The sequence below is a fragment of the Podarcis liolepis genome (genome assembly GCF_965112155.1).
Source record: "Podarcis liolepis genome assembly, chromosome: 3".
In the NCBI taxonomy this organism is placed as follows: Eukaryota; Metazoa; Chordata; class Lepidosauria; order Squamata; family Lacertidae; genus Podarcis; species Podarcis liolepis.
The window spans coordinates 34,379,348-34,402,991 of NC_139557.1; the positions used below are offsets into that span (position 1 = coordinate 34,379,348).

The 23,644-nt window shown below is 40.6% G+C and overlaps 1 protein-coding gene across 2 annotated transcripts in view; it reads left to right on the plus strand.

Annotated features, from left to right (window-relative positions):
• LRRC1 (leucine rich repeat containing 1) overlaps positions 1 to 23,644 on the plus strand; it is a 63,573-nt gene extending 39,929 nt beyond the window's left edge. The window contains exons 7-14 of one of the 2 annotated variants that reach the window (XR_014524278.1): positions 1,014 to 1,088; positions 2,690 to 2,834; positions 6,031 to 6,149; positions 8,130 to 8,213; positions 16,366 to 16,481; positions 17,406 to 17,578; positions 18,289 to 20,815; positions 20,872 to 23,644. Coding sequence is in view for 1 of the 2 variants with exons in the window: in XM_083495996.1 (XP_083352122.1) it covers positions 1,014 to 1,088; positions 2,690 to 2,834; positions 6,031 to 6,149; positions 8,130 to 8,213; positions 16,366 to 16,481; positions 17,406 to 17,578; positions 18,289 to 18,425; positions 21,293 to 21,451 (1,008 nt within the window). In the remaining variant the exon portion in view is untranslated. The remainder of the gene's footprint in view (positions 1 to 1,013; positions 1,089 to 2,689; positions 2,835 to 6,030; positions 6,150 to 8,129; positions 8,214 to 16,365; positions 16,482 to 17,405; positions 17,579 to 18,288; positions 20,816 to 20,871) is intronic. The other variant, XM_083495996.1, reaches the window with a different exon arrangement.

Genomic DNA, 23,644 nt, shown 5'->3' on the forward strand with positions numbered 1-23,644 from the left:
CACTGATGTGGCACTGAAAGCAGAGCATGAAAAAAAATTAGATACAGTGCAGGCTCTCATTTAATAACCACAGAGAATGTGCATGGAAGACAGACTATAGCAACTAAAAATATTCTGAGGTTAAATTCTTAATAATGGTAGTTAATGTTATAGTGTGGTTTTGGAAGCTCACTGTTAAAAAGCAGGGGGGAGGGGTGTGTGTGTGTGTGTGTCTCTATTGCAGTACAGAGTCATTGCAAGTTGGTAGTAAGTTTGCTTACGGGCTTTAGTTGCACTGTGTGTCTTGGCATTTTGCTCTTCTTGGCATGTTCCTCTTTCAAGCGGGTCATATAACTTCATTTAAAGAGAAAGAAAAAATTGCCAGGTTTTTCTAGCAAGAAATAATAAAACGTAACTTCTCAAAATAGTGGCCCGTCAGAATAATGTGAAACTCTTAGATCCCAGCACTTTAGAACATAGGGAGATGGTCCTTCTGTCGTTGGTGAAAATGAAGCGCTTCTCGTTACAATGTTTCATGCACATTGTAGGTTGTGGTTGTAATCAAGAAACTCTGTATCTCCGAATGTTGCCTGGAAAAGATTTCACTTCCATGAACTGAAGAAAGGGCTGTGGAATGTCGGCTGGAGTGTTTTGGGATGTGGTTAGGGTTATCAGGAGTTGACCCTGGAAGTGGAGTTGTTGCAACATGTTGAGATACCATTTCTCCTCCTCCTTGAAGTTCTGAACTGCTAGCAGTGTTAAGTAATGGCATGCTTGAGCCAGCCAAGAACCAGGAGGAGACACAGGTTTTGTGCTTATTCCTTATCAATGGCTGCACCTATTTGTTGTGAGATTTCTTTGCTATGGGACTTTGGATATAGCAAACACAAGCGTAATGCTTGCAGGAGTTCTGCATTCTTGATTTGGCTATAAAGGATACTTAGCTGAAGAAATGATGTTATTTTGGATTCCCCTGTGTGTTTAAAAGTATTTTGCAATGGTATTCATGATACATTTTCTTTCACGTGTTGCAGCCAGAAACTATAGGTGCACTTTATAATCTTAAAGATCTCTGGCTAGATGGGAACCAGCTGGCTGAATTACCTCAGGTAAGAGACAATTCTCATAATTTTTTAAATTACACTGAACTACATCGGACATTATTATTATTATTGGATGACTGAAGGGGAAATCTAAGCCCTTCATATCCTGTTATTTAAAAAAAGACAAAGTGTCCATTTAAAGATTATGTAATATTTGATTTCCGCCTGTAAATGTCTTTTCATCTTTGTATGTGTGTTTTGAAGCTGAAGAAGCACAGGGGAAGGGATGTGATGTCAGTGACTCCTCCAGAAACCCACTGCTAGGCATGGATCGGTTTCCCTCTCTGCTTCACAATGGAGAGGTCACTTATGTGTCATGCATAGCTGTCAACGTTTCCCCTTTTTGAAGGGAAATTCCCTTATTCCGAATAGGATTCCTCGCAAGAAAAGGGAAAAGCTGACAGCTATGGTGTAATGTAACTGCAAGGAAGTAGAAGGGGCCATGATAATCTCAAGGGGGAAGTAGGTGACTCTCAAGGATATTAAGCCCCCCCAAAGACTGGTGAACCCTTTTCAGTCTGATGGATTCATTTCCTCATGGTTGACCTTTCTTGTGGGTGGGTGTGGTCACATGCCAGGGAAGGGGGCCAAAGGTAAAAGTGGGTGTGACCAGAGGCAAACATTAGGGCAGGGACTAAAATGGGCACAGTAATGAATGGGGCACTTACCTTTGTAGAATAGGCTACATTTCAGCTACTCAAATGCCAGATGTTTCTGTAGCTCCTCACACCCCTCTATCCAAGAAGCAGTAGACTTATCAAATGTATTTAAAGATGACGAGAGGTGTTGCCCAAGCAGAGGGGGTAAGGCCTGGGGAATGCTTTGGGGCCTGGAGGGCTGCATTTGACCCTTGAACTCCAGGTTGCCCACCTCTGCTTTTCACAGTTTTCTGTTTGGAAGATGAGGAACGTGAGAGATGCTCTACATAGAAAGAGCGAGCTGCTGTTTTGGAATGTCTGCTTTCTGCTATCTTTCCACCTGTGTCGATTCAGAAACACGAGTGTTTTGATAACTTGGGAGATGAACTATGAGAAAATGTGTGTAGGTGTGGATTTTATAGTGCGGGTTCGCTGGCATGTGAGCAGAATTCAACATAAAGCACCCATATCTTCGGCTAACTGTAATCCAAACATTGATGGTATAATGGCAAAACTTGGTATACAATTCAGTGAGACTAAATAGTTAAAATATCCCCCTGTTAGACATATTTCTTCTTATAAGGAATGCAGAGGCAGGTCCCCCATATACTGATACTGAAGCTTTAGTCAGCAAGGACTGATTTGACTAATTGTGTGCCTAAGCTTTTACATGTTTAGCCCTTTCACCTTGAATAGTATTCAGAATTGGGTGTTGGCTACTGTTGAATGAATGACTGGCTGGCAGCACTGGGCTGCACTCATAAGTCAGCAAATTAACTTGGACTGTTAGCACATGCTAGGTATTGCACACAGAGATTTTACTGGTGAATCACTTGTGATATCATCAGGAACGAGTTGTCGTCTGGCAGAGAGGAATTGCCCTTTTGCTGTTAAGCATCTTGTTATGGGGCAGTTGTCAGATCTCTGGGTGCTGCATGTTGAGACATGACTTAGATGTTTGTCTTGTAGGAAATAGGAAGCCTGAAAAACCTGCTATGCCTGGATATCTCCGAAAACAAACTGGAAAAACTGCCTGAAGAGATAAGCGGTCTGCTGTCTTTAACTGACCTACTCATCTCTCAGAACCTTCTTGAGGTGCTACCGGATGGCGTAGGTAAGTGAAAAGTGTTTTTTAAAAAATAAAATAAAATAAAATAATAAAATAGAGCAACAAGAATTTAATCAAGTCCAAACATTTCAAATGGAACAATTTCTTTCTCAAAGAAATTTCTGCTTTGGACTAATGCTGGTAAAGGACAGCACAGTACATTGGCTGCATTTACACATAACACTAGCCCTTGGTTTAGGGTTGCAAGATTGAGTTTGTGTGACTCTTGGACTCATGTATTCTCCAGCCTCTTTCCTCCTCAGGCGGGGCCATAAGCAGAATAGTAATAGCTTCTGCTTTTGTCTATCCTCAATTTAGTATTGTATCCAAACTTTAAGCTGTGAAGAGAGCCAGCCCTCCAGATGTTTTGAGACTACATTTCCCACCATCCCTGGCCACTGGTCCTACTAGCTAGGGATCATGGGAGTTGTAGGCCAAAAACATCTAGAGGGCCGAGGTCGAGGAAGCCTGGGTTAGAGAATGTCTGGCCCAGGATCTGGGAGAAATCAAGGTTCAAATCCCTACTTAGTCATGAAGCTCATTGGTTGTCCTTAGGCCATTTGGTTCTTCTCAGTCAAACCTACTTCCTGCAGTGACAGTGAAAATTAAGCAAGGGAGGAAAAAGAATCATATATGCCACTCTGAGATCCTGGGAGGAAAAGTGAGAGATAAAAACAAACTAGTATAATAAACCACAGCTTGCTTCCCTTTTAGTAAATTGGTGCTTAAGACTAATGTTAGCTAGTCTGGACTCAGATGGACTTGTAAACTGTAGTTAGTCACTCTCTGCTCTGCTACCTCATCTGCTCAAAAGACTCCTGCGTCTTCCATGATACAGGCTGTTAAATCTTTCTCCCACTTGAGCCTGTAGCTTTGTTCTGGAATACCAACATGGTTCTCTCTCTCAAATCCATTTATGTCCTGTGGTCATTTTTAAATGAAGTATGATAGCTGCAAATTCATTTGGTTGCATCCATTTCTTTTGTGACATTTCTTCCTTTCCCACTATTGCTGGCAGGCTTCCTGGGGCAGGGACCTAGTTTTATTTTTTTTGCTTTAGTTAAAGCACTATACATATTGATGTTGCTATGAAAATAATAGTAACTCAAGTACAATGGTTTTCAGGTACAGTAAGGGAATACTCTTAAGAAAACATCTCACATGAGATTCTTCCCACTGTAATATCTCTATTTTCGCAAGCTTTATTTTGATTGCCTTATCTTGTCTGGTGCTGCCCAGGCCTCTCCCTCTTTGTCCTTGCCTTCCTCCCACTTGCTAAACATCCTGGCTGCTGCCCTTAGTACTCTAACTCTTGGTGATATAGCCCACAGCAGTCAGTCAGCAGTTTCTTTTTTACTCGCTGTGCCTTGCCAATTTTTTATTGGTACATAACCAATTACCTATTACGGAGAGGGCAACTGGAGGCTTATGAATGAGGCCATTAATTACCTTTCATCAGACTCTCTCACTGTGGCCACGGCATTAAAAATGAAACTGCCCTCCCCAAAAGCAACTATCCTAAAAATGCATGAATTTCTACACCTGTGTCTTATATCCAGTGGATGGAAATATGGAATTAGACCAGAATTCAAATCCCTGCTGCATTATGAAGCTTGGTGGGTAGCCTTGCCTCTGTTGGCTTAACATACTTTACAGGGTTGTTGAGGGTATATTGAAATCAAGGCTGGAATAAGGTGATTGGGGGCCATGGCGCAGTTTGCAAAGTAGTTGTCTCCCCTCCCCGCACCGAATGCACAAAGCAAGTTGTGAAGTATTTTAAAGTACCTAACAAATTTATTATGGCATAAGCTTTCATAAACTACAAAAAAATAGCAACTACAATTTTACAGTAGTCAGCTAAACACAAGCAAAAGACAGTTTGCTAGCCTTGCTAAACGAAAAGAAATTACTCTGAAAATGGGCAGTTTCACATTTTAAACTCACTTAACTTACCATAAAATGGCAAAAAACAGAGACTTAGTGCTGGTATAATATGCATCAAATGTTGCTTCCTTTAACCTGAGATGCAGCTTTGTACTATAAACGACTCCCCCCCCCCAACATATGCATTGGTACAACTCTGTGGCTTTAACCAAACGTAATTTGGCCTGATTACTGTGTTAGATGCATAACTCCCCCTTGTTCTGAGTTGAGCTTACGCACAGATAAGTGTGCACAGAAGATTTATTCCAAAGAGGTGGTGCCATAAGGCAGGCATGTCCAACTTTCAAGAGACTGAGATCTACTCCCACTATAAATTGTTGAGCTTTTTGGGGTGGGCGTGGGGAGAGGGTCCCGTGATCTACAACGGACATGAATAAGGGACTGTGGACAACAGAGTAATCTTCCTTCATTTTAAAAAGCTTTTTACTATTTTGCTTTTACAGGTGAAATAGTAAGGAAAAGCATACGGTCAGCATTTTTCCTAATTGCTTAGTTAAAAATAAAAACAAAGCCTTTCCCTACTTTTCGGTGTTTTGCTGCACAGCAGAACCACTGAAATAACTAGCATAAATTTAAAATGGAATTTGTTTTCATTGAATAATGGTAATTGTGTTACAATTATTTGATTTTTAAGAAGTTTTAATCAACTTAGTTTAAACATAGTGTTCTACCTATATCTGCATTGATAATGACAACCCTCCTCCCATCTTGAACTGTCCCGTTGCTTTTTCACAAGAAATCTAAGACTAAGCCCCATTAAACCCCAGTGATTCCTATATCCTGGTATCTAAACAGCTCACTCACCCATCACTGCTTTGAATTCACTCATTGGCTAAAAAGATTGCAAGCCAGGTGTAGCCAGGCTTGATCATCTTACATAAATCACTTAGAAGGCTGTTTGCACATTTTTGCTTCATAACTTTTATTCTCAGCTTATCTGATGGAAGGTGTACCTCAATGGTTCTTGATTATATTCTCCTTTCCTGTTCTGCAACAGCTATCATGAAAGAACTTGGATAAAAAAACTTAGATAAAAGTCACATGGAGTTTGGTTTTTTCATTTTCTAGATTATAAACATACCTGAAATAATTATCTTTGAAAAGACCTTATTAGAAACAACATCACCACAAAATTTTGCTGGCAAACCTCAAGTATTTTAGAATACCTGCTAATGATGTCTGGCAAGTGTTTTATTCCACATATTTGCTACTGGTGCAGTTAAAGTAACTAGCATAAACTTCTCTCTTCTGCTTGTAGGTAAATTAAAAAACCTATCCATCTTGAAGGTTGACCAGAACCGGCTTGTTCAGTTAACAGAAGCAGTAGGAGACTGTGAAAGCCTTACTGAGTTAGTTCTCACAGAAAACCAGCTGCTGGTAAGTATGGCTGCAGCTCTTCAAATGGGTGGCAGTAATTAAGCCTTTTGCCATATCCTGACTCATTTTCACTGCAGCATCTTTGTTTTTCCAACTTATGACTACTCTAGTAAAATATAAGACAGTCGAATTAGTACCCTTCAATGTGCTTTCTTAAACACATACTGTGCATACCATGGAGGCTGTAGTCTAGGAAAAATATGGGATTAACAGAGAGAATGAGAACAAACTTAGTTTTAAGCAGCTGTTACTTGTATCTAGCTTGTTACAATAAATTATTCAGAAACCATCTGTGGCATGTATGAAAAGTGCAACAGAAATGAGAGCAACCCCCCCCCCACGAAAAATGGAACTGAATATTGATTTCCCCAAAGAAGGGCCAGTAGGGTCCAAAGCACATTTGATTAATAAATATGTTTTGCCTACCCTGCTTATTTATATATTTGTTTATTTTGCTTGCATATTTAAGAAACCACGGGGATGGAAAAGCTACTTATTACTTCCTTGGGTGAAATGTCCCATCATTACATTCTAGCACAGTGTTTCCCAAACTCGGGTCTCCAGCTGTTTTTGGAATACAATTCCCATCATTCCTGCCACTGATCTTGCTAGCTAGGGATGATGGGAGTTGTAGTCCAAAAACAGCTAGAGGCCCAAGTTTGGGAAACACTGCTCCAGTGGTAGGAACACCTGTACCAAATTTAAGAAACTTGCCAAGATTGGCTGGTAGGACTTCACTACTGTGTCATTCCATCTTTCTTCCCTACCCAGTTTTTCCTAACATGCATTCACCTCATAATGAAAAGCCTTGATTAAAAGGGTTTGGGTCCACATATCTCCCCAAATGAATATCTGATTGCAAATGCTCTTTAGTAAGCTGATGGTTATATCTTCAGAGGGAGAGAGGCTTTAATTTAAAACCTCCAACATTCTCCATTTGCCCAGTGTGGCAGAGCAGCAGCAATAGCCTCCCAGCAGCATAGTCACTACTACTTACTGGGAGCGATGAGGTTGGGGTTGTGCAAATGCTATTGCTGCAGCTCCACCCACCCACCCACCCCTGCATCAGGGGAACTGCTCCTGCTTATGGCACAAAAGCTCGCCTAATAATTTGGCAAGTTTCTTAAATCAACTAGATGTTTTAAAGGTATTGGAACGAGGAGGTAGAAATCCATAGTGCACAAAAGGTATTTCCAGGTCCCTGGTGCTGGAAATAAAGTCAGTGTAGAAAAAGAAAATGGAAACAACAACAACAATTTATTTATCCCCCGCCCTTCTGGCTGGGTTTCCCCAGCCACTCTGGGCGGCTTCCAACAAAATATTAAAATACAGTGGTCAGTTAAACATTAAAAGCTTCCCTAAACAGGGCTGCTTATGTTGCAGCTGTTTCTGACACTTCCAGGTGGGTGCCCCAAGTTAGGATGGTGTTGGATCTTGGGACATTGTGTTTTCAAGCAAGGGGAGGAGGAGAAGGCAAAAGCAGTAATGGCTGCAGAGGTGAGGAAGCAAGGAGGGTCCTGAATGACACAGCAGCATTTTGATTCACTAGACAAGACGCAAACATAAAAACAGAGTGCACACCATAGTTACTTAACTCTGTTACATGCGGCTTCATCCTCAGGTTATTCATATGTAAATTCGTATGTGGTGGTGAGCATTTCTCTTGGCACTGTCATCACTGCTCATTCGCTGGGATGGGGTTAGGTTTGAGTCAGCATTGAGGTCATAGTCACATGGTTGTAGCAGAGGATTGGTGGCAAAGGTCATGTTAGTGCAAACATGACCTTGCTTTGCTCTGATCTGCCCCACCACATTCACCCCGAGAACTTCATTGAGCTCACACACCTTGGAATCTTAAGTCTTTAAATCTCAACAACCTGTATCACCTGGAATTTCCAAACTGCTCTGAAAGGTAAACACATATTGAAAAGCTGGTGGTATTGGTAATCACTGACATTGCTCTGCTTTGATCTGAAACAGACTTTGCCGAAGAGCATTGGACGGCTAAAGAAGTTGAATATACTGAACGCTGACAGAAACAAACTAGTGTCTTTACCCAAAGAGGTAAGCAATATCCCTGTTGTTTGTCTTTGCAGGGGAAACTGGACAGCATGTAAAAAGGTATGTCATTTCCATTCAGCCAGCAGCCTTGGGTCAGGGATGGTGGGGCTTGTAGCCTAACAACAAATGGAGAGCCATAGGTTCCCCATTTCTCAACTAGAATGAAATGTAGTAGGGTGAGAGCTTGGACTGCACTGACTAGTAAAACCTGAAATAAGTGGACCTAGGTGGATGGAAATAAATGCACATAAGGAAGTAAGGAAGTGTGTTAGAGCAGTCTGTAACTGAAATGGTAATTTACTGTCCAATATGCTGTGGCTTGTGTCTAGTGGTTTAGCCAGTGGCGTAGCGTGGGGGGTGCAGGGGGGGCCAGCTGTACCGGGCACAACATCTGGGGGGGGGCGCTCACACTCGCAGCTCTCTGCCCCTACCTGGCTCACTCACTCACTCTCATGGGTTAGGGGGCACAAATTACTTGCCTTGCCCCGGGTGCTGACACCCCACGCTATGCCACTGGGTTTAGCCCAAATGATTTCACTTCTCATGGTCTTGGACATCCCAGATCTGAAAGGAGCTCTTAATTTCCATCAAAATCCACTCAACACAGCAGATGAAGCATTTTCAAAGTTAGAAAAAGGAGGAAAGAAGGCCAGTTCCTTTCCCAGGGCAATGTTTTGGAACACTAATTGCTGATGAATGTGTGGTGTGTGGTGCTCTATCAGAATACCCTTGAAAGTCCCAAGCAATTATGAGTATTACTGGTTAGCCATTTAGCTTTTTATGGTTAAAAATTACTATGCAGAAGTTCGTCTCAAGGTCACAAGATTTGAAATGGCATTGGGTGCTTGTAACAAATGAACTGAAGAACGCTGCCTTCTTGGATATCTATAAAACATCTGCAGGTTGTTGTTTTTTGGTTTTTTTAAAAACATTTGTATTTAGCACACTGATGAGATTGCATTGCTGGCAGTCTTACTGTCACAGACTTTTGTCTGTGGCAGGCTCTGACCTGCAGAATGCTTGTGTCTTTCTGTGTGAATAATTTACTGAGGGGTAGATGTGCTTAGTCTACTGCAGCAAAACAAAAAGCATTGCAGGAAAAAAAAAAGATTTAATAGATTTCCTATCGCAAATCTGCTGAGAATCCTCAGGAGACCTAGATTCCTCATAGGAAGCTAGTCCCGTGATCTGTTTGAGCAAGCATGTACCTTGTAACTGAATCCTGCAATGTAATATTTCTGGATTTCAAAGCATAGTGTACCTTGCAAATGTCCCCTTTAGTCCTTCGGAATTGCAACTTTTGGAAGTAAACGTAGGCTTCAGTTCTGCCATCTTAAGTCTAAATCAGTGTCCTTTAAGGCTAACAAATGCCACTGTGGCATAACGTCCTACAGACACAATTACTTTCACACACATGTGTCTTCCGTTCTTCATTTTATGCAAAAACTGTGCTGGGCACATGTAATCTGCTTGGTTTGCTTTCAGTTCTGCTTTGTTGCTGAGTGAAACTGGTTTTGGTATTTAAGGAGGGTGGGAAGGGGGTTGGAATGACAGCCGACAGGCTTCTGGTGGTGTTTTTGTTGTTGCCAGTGTAGCTGTTTGATAACATTTGCTTTCAGCGAAATATGAACATGTGCTATAAATAAGAAAAGCCACACATGGTGTGAAAGTCAAAATGACAAGAAGAAATTTAATTTAATACATCCAGAGACTGAAAGACTGCAGGGATGGAGCAGTGTGGTGAGGTGTCTGCCAGCTGACAGCCTTACAAATTCTGCAGACTTCAGCCTGGTGGCAGGAGCCTTGGCCCTGGAAGTAGGTTTGATTTGTCCTAGTAACACAAAGGCTTCAACTCTGCCCTCGCCACTCAATGGGGATTACTGCTACATGGCAGTAAACATTTCAAAAACAGTCTTATTAGCCCTTGAAGGTCAACATAGGTTTGTTGGTTCAGTTGGCCTCATGCTCCTGCACTTTTAGGCTTCCAAGTCAGAGAGGTCTTCAGAACCTTCCTTTTCTTTGTAGTTTGGGTGCTGATTTTTCTGGCCTCTCCAGATACATCTGGTATCTGTGAACAGGCATGATGGATGGGGGCAATGAGCACTGAGGATCACCAATCCTGAGCAGTTCTACATGCTAGAAAATGTGAAGGGGGCCCAGTATAAAGAGATACCCTTGGATAAGTGTACTCATACCCTTTTATATAGGATTATACCAAATCACACCAGGTCTCCATTTAGCTTTGCAGGGTTTCAGATGAGTCTTTCTCAGCCCTACTTGCAGATGTTGGGACTGAACCTGGGAGCTTCTACACTTGGGTAGGGAACCTGTGGCCCTCCAGATGTTGTTGGACTCCAGTTCCCATCAGCCTTAGCCAGCATGATCAAGGGTGATGGGGGTTGGATTTCAACATTTGGTGGGTCACAAGTTCCACACCCCTGTCCTACATTGAAAGCTTGAGGGCTGTACATTCATTTTCTTCCTTGGGGAACGTAACCAAATGTGGTTACTCTCTAGATTCTCAGCCAACAAATATGTTGACAATTAAGTGTATGAGAACAGTTAATTGAAAGCAAAGCAAATCAGCATCCTTAATTGGATGTAACTGCAGAATGAAGATTGTGTTCGACCAAGTCCTACTCAGAGTACACCCATTGTAATTAACGAACCTAAATTGGTAATTTCCATTAATTTCAATGGGTCTGCTCTGCATAGGACTAGCATTGAATACCACCCTGAGAGTTTATTCTACAGTTTTATTCATACAATAGTAAAGAAGTTTGGTGGTTATATGATACTTCATTGATTAGAAAATGTGAGTTCAGGAAGCTGACTGTTTTCTTCTGATGTCAGTGATATTTAAAACTGGAGATAAAATTAAATTATAAATAGAATTTTGTCTTTCACTGAATACCGCATGTACGCTAGGGTCTGATAAGAAACAGTTTTTTGCCTGGTGAGTTTAGCCTTCTTTCTGTGTACCACTTAATTTGTCACAAATATCTGAGGGACCTGAATTGTGCCTGAGGGCCTGTAGATCCAGCCTGTCATTTTACTGTGAAAGCTTCAGATTTATACAGAATGAGCTGCTACACGAGGTTGACTGTTGTGTTATAGTACAGAGATAACTGCATGCTGAGTCAAATAGTTGTCTTGTTGAGAGCAGGAAAGGAAATACTGGAGTTCAGCTTCAAATGTATCAACATACTCTGTACATAACCTTAAATATGTGCTTTATTTGTTTTTTAGAAGCATAGCAAAAAGCGTGGGTAATTTTTCTGCTCCGTAGTGCCATGCAATTAAGTGTTTGGCTACAGACTAAATAATTGGTGGCCAATTTATTTTTGGTTTAGTACAGAGGCAGGCAATGGTATAAGCCAGACCCATAAGCCCTTCTTCTCCTGTCCAGGGATGTCACAAACACCAGCTTCCGGTGTCACTTCTGCTGCTAGTAGGTCGCTCCTTTTGCTTCCATTAACTGTTCAAAAGTCCAGTTAGTTTTGCTCACTCTCTGGATCTTGAATATTCACAAATTTATTTCCCTATACCCGCTTTGGTATTTTTCATGATGTCATAAGTAGCTGTTTCAGAGCTTCAAACCTCATATTGCCAGTGGTGAACTGTGTCTGGTGTTACATAAACCAGCTATTCAGGCTGCTCCGCAGCTAATCATAGCCATCAGTGCCACCTACAGAAATATGACAAAGTGAACTGCCAAGTGTGATAATGAGAACCTCTGCTGCGCAGTGTTGGGATGGAACCTTGACAAAATTCTGACAGGTGAGATCAAAGGAGGTGGGCTTGCGTTGCCTTAATAGCAAAGGGGTTTGACATGGGGAGATTAGTGGGTGGATTTCAGCAGGCAGCTTCTGGCAGGCAGGTAGGTTTGATGAAGTGACGGTCAGGTTCCTTTATTCCTACCTGTTTGAAATCATTATATGAACTAACAGCTGATTCATACACTGATTTATTTCATTGCTCTGTTATTCGGCATTTGATGTGGGGCAGCCTGCTTTGATAAGGTATTGTCTGAAATGATGTGCACTGATATAAAAACTCTGGTGCTTGTTAGTGGTGGCTGTTTTACACCTGCAAATCATCACTTAATGTTGAAGTTTTGGAGTTCTGAGATCATAAATATATATATACATATATACGAATTTTGTCTGTCGTATTGTCACCTATTTTCTTGTTCCCTTTTTTGCAAATGGGGATCTTTAACGAAGTCTAGAATCAGAGCCCCTGAAGATCCTTGGTATGCAATGTAACATGCGCAAATGAATACAATACTCTTCAGTCATACCAGGTTATCCAAAAGGGGTCAGAGGAACATATATGCAATTCAACTAACCAGATTCAAATGTCTGCTATTTTTGACTTTTTTTGCATTTGTCTTGTGTTTTTTGTCCTGCACTTGAGCCATGTTTTGAGATATACATTAGGTATCTATAAATACATAAAAATGAAATGGTGGCTACAGATATAAATTGGCAGCTGGGACTAATAAAACTGTTGGCAAATATAATATCAAGCGAGTCACTGGCTATTCATCACTTGACTTAGTCAGATGGCGAGAGAATATTCTGGATTAGTGTTGTGGCATGGATGCTTCGGAACGTGCATGCCATTTAGAAAATAATGTTAGTTCAGCTATGGAACTCACTTCTACAAGATGCAGTGATGGCCACCAAGTTGGCATGGCTTTAACAGAAGATTAGGCACATTCATGGAGGAGAAGGCTATCAAGGCCACAAGCCATTGTGGCTATGTTCTCTCCCCAGTGTTGGAAGCAATATGCCCCTGTATGCCAGTACTGCTTGTGGACGTCCCATAGACATCTGATTAGCCACTGTAGGAACAGGAAGTTGAACTAGATGCACTCAATCCAGCAGACCCTTATATTCTTATGCTCTTTGAACCCTGTTTATTTGGCTTGCCGCAAAAGTAGAATGGATTCTCCCTAGTAATCATTGTTTCTGTTAATTGTTGCATGTAAGTAAATGTTTCTGCAAACTCTCCTTACCACTATTTGTAGATATTTTCCCCCTCTACAAAGTGTGAAATATTTTGGCAGCAAGGTCAGTAAACCTCAAGGTACTGAACGGCCATCCTTTTGAACCCAGTGTGTCCCCATGTTACAGAATGGGATACAAAGAAACCCTAAGCCCTTGTCTCCATTCAAATTCCTAAGTGTGCACACAACACCTGAGAACTTCACCGGAAAGTTTCAAGATCAGAATTTTGTTTCACCTAGGGATTCATTCATGCCTAGGGAACCCTGTAATTTTTGAAGTGGAGGTGTAAGTTTCACAAAAAAAGACTGAGGTGATTATTTCAAGAAGGGCTATTAGTTCACAGTTGATATCTTACCAGTTTTGATTGGATGCTACATCTTCACCTATTATTTTTGACAGAGCTGCATGGTAACAAATGGTTCAACCTTGTCAATGTTGCTCAGCTGCAAACTATGGCATTTTTAAAGTAACTATATGTGGTAGATATTAAGAATGTGCTGTGTGTAGCCAGCCATTAAATGTGTAGCATTTTTGTGCTCTGAATAGTCAACTTTCCTATTTTAAAAAAAGAGAACCCTTAAGGCATTATTTGCATCTCCTGATTGTATCCTCCATATGAGCATGAAGTGTAGATAGCAAGCAATCACTTATCACATAGTATTCATTTGCAAAACTCGCTCTAGGATGTATACAAACACATAGGGAACTGGTCATTATTATCTGACCCTGTGGTAAGCAAATACTTTACCATGTTTTGGATTAGGTCCACAAAGCTCAGCATTATGGACAACTAGCTTCTCACATGGTTTCATTTAGTCAGTTTACAGATTTATTACAGTTTACCATGCAGTGGTCAGTTCACCAGGCAAATTGCTCAAGGCTGTTCAATGCAGAACTAGCTGGAAGCCAGTTTCAGTGAAGTGGCAGAAATGTTGAGTTCTCTGGTAGAGAAAAAAAATGTCTCATCATAGAGTGTGTGTGCTTGTGCAAGACTGGTATTGTCTTGTCCTTTGAAATAATAGTGTGTGTTTATATCAAACAACTGTCTCTTGTGTTTTTCTTAATTGTTAGCTGCTTGGAAAAATTGAGTCAGGTAAACTCTTGTAACCTTGTAAGTATTGTTCTGTCCACGGTTGCACTGATTCCTTTCATCCAAACTGCTTTCAATGCATGATGATTCCAACTGGCTGCACTTTCATTGCCCCCAAAAGTCTGGGGTTTTCCAGCTCAAGGGGTGGGTTCCTCTCTAGAAGGCTGCATGGCCAAAACTCATTCTGCTTGTTCTCGACACAGAATCATTCAAAGAAAACACTCCTTGTGTGCTACAGGGCATCATTTGCCAGCTCATCTAGCATTCACTAACCAGAATGAATAATTGTGCTCAGTTTTTTTCATTTTAGAGATGCACCAGTTAGGCAGACAATGGATACTTTTGCTACGGTTCCTCATATCCTGTCAAGAGTACTTAGAGAAATTTTAGTGCATGGTTTTTCACTCCTGGGGAGGCTCTGCAACTTAAAAAAACACAATATATAATCATCTTGCTCATGCTTTTTTCCACTATGAACTCCTTGCATGAAAATAGGAGGAAAGTATGCCTGTTTCTAATGGAAGGGAATACGATGGAAATATTTATGTTGGCAAAAACTTTGCATAAAGATTAAAATGTGATGAAAGGAATACTTTTTTTGGTGGTTACTGAGGAAAAAAAAGATTTCAGTTGTAATGGGGGGGGGGGGAGAGTGAACATTCAATTCAACCAAAATTGAATTGACTCCAATAGCTAGCTAGCATTTAATGAGTTGTTTGAAATAGTATTTTTAGATTTATAACCAAGGCTTAGAGGGGATTTTAAAGTGGCTTGTTGATACAAAGATTGTGGTCTCCTTCAAATGGTACAGACTCTCTTTAAGTTGGTGGTTAGCATCAGTGGTAATGACAGCAGAAAACTTTTTATCCTTTTAAAAAGAGAAATGTGATGATGGAAACTCCATTCATGTTGCAAAGTGACCATCTTAAAGATGCATGTGCTGTTGAAGTTCTTTATAATAGAATGCTTATTCTCTGGAAATGAAGCTTTGAACTTCACAGAACCTGGGTGTGAGATGATATCCTGAGTTCAAGATGCATAGTGTTTGCTACGCTGAAGTTTAGGTGAATGTAAACAGAAGCATATATAGAGTTTCAGAGGAAATTGGATACTTGACACAGTAAATTGAAAAGACCCACTCTTAAATCCTAGCCATGTTCATTTAGAATAAAGGCGTGCTGATTTTAGTGGAACTTACTCAATCTTATTACATTTTAAAACCTACTTAGAATTGCTAACTTAAAAATGGCGATTGTGATTTTGTGTAACTTAAAAAGTATGCCTTAAGTGCTTTTCACTTGAATCTATTGCTTCAATCTATTGCTTTCCATTGTGCTGTTGAGTTAATCATTGGGGTTCGTGTAAATTATGCCTTTTTTTTTTGAGCGCAAGATGCCTTACAGTGCACTCTTACATAAGTACTGAGTTTTCAAGTTTGCATAAGCGCAGTCTCAATAATTGCTATGGAGCAACCTTGTGGGTGTTTTACTTAGTATAAGCAACTGCTGCTTTAAAAACACCTCAGCTGCAAATACAGTGAATTGAAGATGCCGGTGCATTTGACAATGAATCTTGCTTTGGGCAAGCAGGACTGTGTATTCCGTTGTTGCTTTGCAGGTGCGCCAACATATACAAGCACATCCCTGAGCACCTGATGCAGAGTAGCATGTAGGGAAAAGAAATGAGATCAGGAAGCCTAATTTTAAAAAGCAGTGGCAGAACCATCAGACCAGGAATTCAGATGTTTTGCTGAAGCTTATCAACTTTGTTCCCAGCTGCTCTCTTTTAGTCGCTAAACAGAAGAACTTTAAATGCTGTCTCTGAAGCATCCATCGTCCAATGAGTTAGCTGAGAAGGAATCTGAATGAGTGTCCCAAGACTGCCCCTTAGTGGAGCAAGTTGTTGTTGTTGTTGTTGTAGTACAAAGCAACTACTAAGGCAAACATGAGTATTCTAGTGTGCTGGTAACATTAGTACTCACAACCCATGTTTTACATGCGTACTGTGCCTCTGCAACAATAATGCATTCTCTTTTCTTTTCATAAAACAGATTGGTGGGTGTTGCAGTCTAAATGTTTTTTCAGTACGTGACAACCGGTTATCTAGGATTCCTCCTGAGATATCACAAGCCACAGAACTTCATGTCCTAGATGTAGCTGGAAATAGGCAAGTACTCGTATGCACAACAGATCCAAATTATTTTTGTAATGTATTCAAGATGCATAGTGTTTGCTACATCAAATGGGGTATGTGCAATTTGGTAGCTGTTATAAAGACAGTTTAAAAAAAATCACATTAATAGTTAAATGTTTAGGTTAGTTCCCAATTTAAGTCAAATGAAGAAATGTGTTGGATTTAGATTTATTTTAATATTTTTTTTGCTATTATTCCACTGGGATACAGCTGTACAGCTGTATCTGTAATGAGATTGGGGCATGTTGTTTTTAAACACCAGATATCTTAGTATCATTTTATTATCTTTTCCATGCAGAAGAAAAAATAGGTACTAGAGGTTAAATCTCCCTTCCTTAGACTGTTGTGCTGTGTTAAGATCCAGCAGCTACTGTAATGGGATGTGAGTCTTTATGCTGTCTGGCTGCAATTTAGTTCACAGCAATTAATCCCCCCTCCCCCCCCCCCAGTTTAGAGAATTTAATTTCCCCCCTTTCCATTCACTTACAGCAATACCTATACCCTTCTCACAACACTTTTAGAGAAATGCATGGAATATGAAGAGTTAGTTGGGTGGGTGGAATAGTGCAATTTTCAAGACCAGACACTACCTATGTATACTTGTGAAAATGTCAAGCTCTTTCCTGATCACATCAGATGCTTCTTGCATATTTGCCTGCACATAACAAAACCAATGTGGTAAGGCTGATCTTTTGTTGGAAAACAGTAAGTTACATTAAGTGCACAGAAACCAACCATGTAAAAAATTAAATTTGTATGATGTTGCATGGGGAAACAGTTGTTTGGGGCACCTTCTTCCACCTCTTTGCAGACATAAAAACAAGACTTTTTCATAACACCGAAATGCTTTATTCTCCATAGCAGTTTAAGAACTATTAGGATTGTTTTCTCCGCCAGGTTGCTACATCTTCCCATGTCGCTCACCAGCTTGAAGCTGAAGGCGTTGTGGTTGTCTGATAACCAGTCCCAGCCTTTACTTACGTTCCAGACAGACACAGACCCTGAAGTAGGGGAGAAGATTTTAACATGTGTTTTACTTCCTCAAATGCCTTCTGAGCCCGGTTGCCAAGGTAAATACATTTTACAGATCAATTTCACATGAAGCAAGATGGCTTCAGGGTAATGAGAAAAGCAAACAAAACTCCCTTGGCTGCATAGTATCATGTAAGTGTGCTATGCCTCTTAAGAGGTTTTCAAGAAATTGTAGTTTTGAGGTTATGAAGTGTTGCATATCTTCTGCCAGGTGATGATAATAATGGCTTATTGGCTCCCCATTCCCTGTAGTTTTACTTTTAACTTATTGAATAAATGCAAATCATTAGCTTGATCTTGGAACAGCTTGTCTTGATGATGTTTAAATACGTTGCATGTTCTTAACTCTTAGCTCAAGCAAGCACAAGAGTTACGTACATGAAGTGATTTCTTTGCACTTGAACTGATGACAATCCTGGGCATAGGGGAAATTTACATTTCAGGGAAACAGTCTTAAAGAAAAGAGTTCCAGAAAGTTGATGTTTCAGCCTCTGTCTGCTCATATATGGAGACATGAACCAAATTTCCTGATAAGACTGTATCATTGCAAATGCGATGTAATGTCTTTCCTAAACATAAGCACAAGATCTTTGCAGCTGACCTCTCAAGTGAATGTAGTATGGAATTGTCAAACATGTGTTTTTATCAGGGGGGAAAAAAACCTTGACATCTGAACTGTTGGATATATCGGCTTCTCTGTTGACTTCTCTAACAACCTTCTATCTCTGTTTGTTATCTCTCATAACAGATAACCTTCCCCGATGTGGGGCACTGGAGAGCTTGGTAAATGAAATGTCAGATGAGACATGGAATGAACGAGCAGTAAATAGAGTCAGTGCAATCCGCTTTTTAGAAGACGAAAAAGATGAAGAGGATAATGAAATGGTATGTTTTCTTGGAAAGCGAATGAAAAAGTGGGGCCGTAAGCACGGTTTGTTGGACTATTGATGATTTGGGCATTAATTTACACAGCACCAGCAGACCATTACTAAATTGCCAATTTTGTTAAATGCTTGTAATCAGATACTCTTGCAGAAACTCCTGGGTAGCAAAATATTGCTACTTAATCCTACTTTAATCCTAGCTTTAATTGACCTTTATTGTCTTTTTTGGGGGGTGTTCCCTTCAGTTTTCCAAAAACAGGATGGAAGTATCCATCTTCTGTGGAAGATCTAAGATATGGAACCAACATCCTGTAGGCAGCAAAGCCCTTGGAGTTATCCCTCCCCCATTGGACTGTCTCCTATCCTACCATACTGTTTGTTGTCATCGCCACAATCCCTTCCATCGCCCTGCCTTCATTACATGATCATTTGTATTGACATCTGAACTGGCAGGAAATGTTCAGTGTTCTGCTCAAAATGAAGGAGGGCCGAGTGGGAGCACCTGTCACTGTACTTATGAGACCTCCAGAAAAGCACATCCCCTCTCCCTCCAAATATGCCCGTGAAGTAGGTCCACTTAAATGATTGCTTTTTACTCACAGAAGATGTCAAATGGCAGGTAGGCAACCTTCATATAGGAGTGTAGCAGTATGAGACACGTGTTTGCATTCACACTTAAAAACAAATACCTTAGGTATACACTTAAAGAAGCCATGTGTGAAATTGTCCACAGTACAAACCTAAAATATGCATTAAAGGAATGTTCTTGCTTTGAATAGTGAATACAGCATTTTTGAGAGTAAGAACATAAGTGTTTCCTTGCAATTAATACTTAACTGAACTGCAAAAGGCACCTTCTGTCCTCCTCATAACTGGTGATATATTGGGGCAACAAATTGACTCCCGGTCCTTCTGACTTTCCGTAACTGATGAAATTGCACAGTTCATATTAAAATAATGCTGCTATAAAGCAGTTAAAATCGCTGTGATTCATTTAATATCATGGTTTGTGTGTGCGTGCACACACCTTCTGCATCATGGGACAATAATTTAATTTTTCTTGGTGCATAGAAGGTGCACACAGCCTGCCACCCCCCTCACTTTCACTTATTTTTATTCTTCAGAATCAACTAAAATTAAAAGCAGGAAAAAGATTCATTGCATAACTAACAGCAGCTGCCGTGACTCAGAATGCATATGGTGGCGGATGCTTTTTACGAAGGTGCTACAGTCACTTTTCTGAGCAGAATTGCATTTCACAGCTGCATATGTAAACTAGAATTATCAGCTGTCTTTTTCCAGCTATGGCTGCTCACATGTGAATGTATGTTGATCACATTTCCCACAGTACACAAGTTTGAAGAACAGATGCTTATTGAAATATGTATCCTCTGTGTTTTGATGAACATCTCCTCTTCAAACATTAGTGTTGACAATGTGGGTGTATTTTTCACATAAAGCATGAAGTGTCCCAAAAGTAATAGCATGTAATTCACAGAGGTAAAATAGATACAGAGTATGACTACTTTTAAATGCATGGGACTGCAGTGGTGGACTGAGTCCCTTTAAAAGACAGTGGTGGGTCCATTTATTAAAAAGCCGACTCTGGACCCAATGGAGTGTAATATCTGTAGACCAGTCACCAACACCCATTTCTTGGCAAGGGTGATTGTGGAGTAACTGCAGGTATTCTTGGATGAGACTCATTATCTAGATTTGCTGTAAGACTCGGTTTTGGAACCCAGTTGACTTTGGTTGCCTTTCATTGTGAGACGGGGAATACAGCTCTGTTACTTCTGCTCTATTTCTCAGTAGTTTTGGATACTTCCTGGACCCAACCAGTTTTTGAAACTCCCAGTTGTTCTGGACGCATTTTGCGACAGGGAATTTTGTTAGTGCAATCAGTTTCTCAGCTCTGGGTGCAGCACCGCGCCTAAAATTTCAGACTAAAACTGCAGAGTGGAAGGAAAGGGGGACCTTTTTCTGCCTCCCCACTTCCAGCTACTCTCTTAAGACTGGAAAAAAAGACCTTCTTAAGAATATTAGGGGGTGGGCAGGCAAAGGACTAGACCATGTGAAAAATGAACATAATATTTACCTGCAGTTCATTCATTTTCAGCTTTATATTCTTGTTATAAGAAAGCGTGCCTAGACATTCTGTTCTTGCACTCATAGCCTAGGTTTAAGGTGGCATTTAGGTCCTAGCTTTCATATCTCAGTTTCTAACACTGGGACCAGTCACGGTGGGATGGGTATCAGGGGCACTGTATTACAATGGTTCCATTCTTACTTTCAGGCCTATGTTTGGAGAGTAGCATTGGGTAAGTGCTTTGTGGTCCTCTGGCACCTGTGCTATGGGGTTCTGCAGGGTACTATCCTGTCCCCAGTGCTGTTTTTAAGATTGATATGAAGCCATTGGGAGTGGCCATTAGGAGTTTTGGAGCCAGGTATAATCAGGCCGCTGATGACAGGCAGTCCTATTTTGCCATAACAACTAAATCAGGAGAGGCAGTGGAAGCTCTGGATCAGTGTAGTGGTGGACAGGATGAGGGCCAATCAACTGTATTTGAATCCTGGGAAGATGGAAGCACTTTGAGTGGGTTGTCCCCTCATTGCATGTTGCCTCTCTGCATCACGGCAAGCATACCTTCAGCTATTAGGTCTATCCTCTGCCACATTTTATTTTTTATTATTATTGCTATTATTTTTAAGCAGCTATTTTAAAGTTGACAGCACATTTCCTGGTACTCAATCACTGGTATTTGATTGCCAAGCCTGAAAAGCCATTTTAAAGATTATAAATAATTTCTTAAAAGGGGGGGGGTCACAAGAAGGAGAAAAATCATTTATTCCACTGTTTGTTTTTAGAGGACACTTCTAAGGCGAGCCACTCCACACCCTGGGGAGTTAAAGAATATGAAAGTGAAAGTGGAAAATTTACGGAATGATATGAACGCTGCTAAAGGACTGGATTCAAACAAAAATGAGGTCAATAATGCCAATGACAGAGTGACCACTTCTGTGTAGAGGCTCACCTCCCAGATATTTGCCTCCTGTGTCTTCCCACCTGCTGTCGAACCGTTACTGTTGCATCCTGGGAATACCATCCAATCAACCCTCATGTGTTTTAACCAGAAATCCGACTCATCTTGTCCTTGTGTCATTCCTTTGGAAGGTGCTTCTCACTGGAAGAAAAGTGCCTTATTTCAGTCCAGGCATCTGAGCACAGGGGGCGCAGCGCACTGAAAACTGCTCCCCCACTGTGGTTCTTTGCTTGGACAACTCCTGCTTCTTTGCCGGCAAATTGTTCCCATCAATTCCAGTGTTGTTGTTGTTGTTTTAAAAAAGGATTAAGAGGTCTGTTTTGTTTTTGTTTTGTTTTTAACAAGGGGAATATGCTATTATACAATCATGCATCTCTTTTACCCAGGGGTGTTGGTCTGCTGCTGTTCTCCTCTGCCCTCCCCCCCAACCCCAGTTCAAGTGATGGGGTATTTATTCTGCCCTGTTCTGGACTGTGGTGGTGGGGGAAAGTAGTTTTATTGCAGAATTGATACATTTTAAACCTCTCTGGCAGCTCAGATGGTGTAAATTTTATAATTTTTTGTATAGGAGTCGAGTTTCATAACAAACCAACAAAATGGATGTATTTCATTTTTTAAAAAAGGATTTTTAAGCGGTACATTTTACTATTTGTAGAGGGTGAATTCCATTGACACATTCATGCTTGTCATATCTGCATGTGCCTTAATGCAGCCTAATGAGATTAGTTAAAGAAGAAAAAAGCCTAGGAGACAGCGAGATTAGTTTGAAGAAGGGTGCCTCCTCAGATGTGCGACTTTGCAAACAATTAATGTTTAACTTCCTCCCTTTGTTTTAAGAAGAAGAAAAAGCTGAAGTTTTTCTGCAAAGTGTTTTACTATGGTGACGACACTGAATTGCCACTGCCTTATAATATGATGCACTCACACACTTTTAAAACTTGTTCATGAAGAAATTACCTGGGCTGAAGCAGCATTGCAGCCATTAGAATTTCAGGTGTCCACTTTTAAATGTGCCATTTGTAAGAATAACATATATTTTAGAAATGGAACAAAATACACAACAACAGCAGCATAAGTTGTGAAAACGAATGTTATGTACTGTACAGGCATGATATTCTCAGACGTACTTGGAAGGTTTTATATCTCTATAAAACCTTAATAAAACACTAAAAAACCCAAACACCTTAGTGCCTCGGTAACTTTTTATTCTAGTACTTTATAAATGGATGTATAACTTTAATTCCTTTGCACTGTATTTCTTGCTAAGTACTGCTCAGTGTTGGCCCCCAATATTACTGCTCATAAATGTTACTTCACATTTGCTTTGAAATGCAAACAACAAATGTCTGAAGGTGATACCAAATTTTTGATTTGTTGGATGCCGATTCTTTCAGACCTGCAGATAAATATAACAGATGTTGCTTCACAAGGTGGCTTTGTTAGTTCCAACAGCCTGGCCAAAGAATGTATAAAAGGTTTTCAGCTTCTAGAGGAATGTAAATTCTTATATCTGAGTCACACAAGTTCTGTGGTCCTGGTGGTGAAACATTCCTGCTGAACTGTCCCTATTGATCAGAACACATGCAAGTGATGGGAAACCTGTAGCTCTTTAGGTGTTGGTGAACTACAGCTCCCAACATTCCTTGCAGTTAACCATACCACCTGAGGCTGATGGGAATCCAACCACATCTGGAGGGTCACAGATTTCCCATCCTAGGCAAATGGAAAGCCTTCAGACATACTGTGTAGTGTGCTGCAAACCTGGAAAACACCAACCAAATGACTTTTATGACTTGAAGTAGGAGTTTTCTAACAGGGGTCTTGTGTTTTGCAAAAGAGAGCCCTCCTGGAAAATGTATTTCTAAAAATCTTCTGTAAATCCTTCATGAAAACATGTGTTTAGAAAAGATGTGTAGATGTTTTAAGCCGAGTGACACTGTGCTGCGATGGAGAACAGTTGCAATTTAGGGGTGGGGGAAAAGCCTAACATTGTGGGTTCATTCTCAAGAATATGTAGGCAGAATATTGTTACAGAAGCATCTGCACAAAGGTTTGCATGTTCTGCAGAAGAACAACGTTGGGGCAGCCCTAAGAGGAGAGCCTTCTACAAAGATCCTTGTTTCCTCACTGCTAGTAAAATAATAAAGGAAACTACTCGGTTCAAGGGAGACAGATA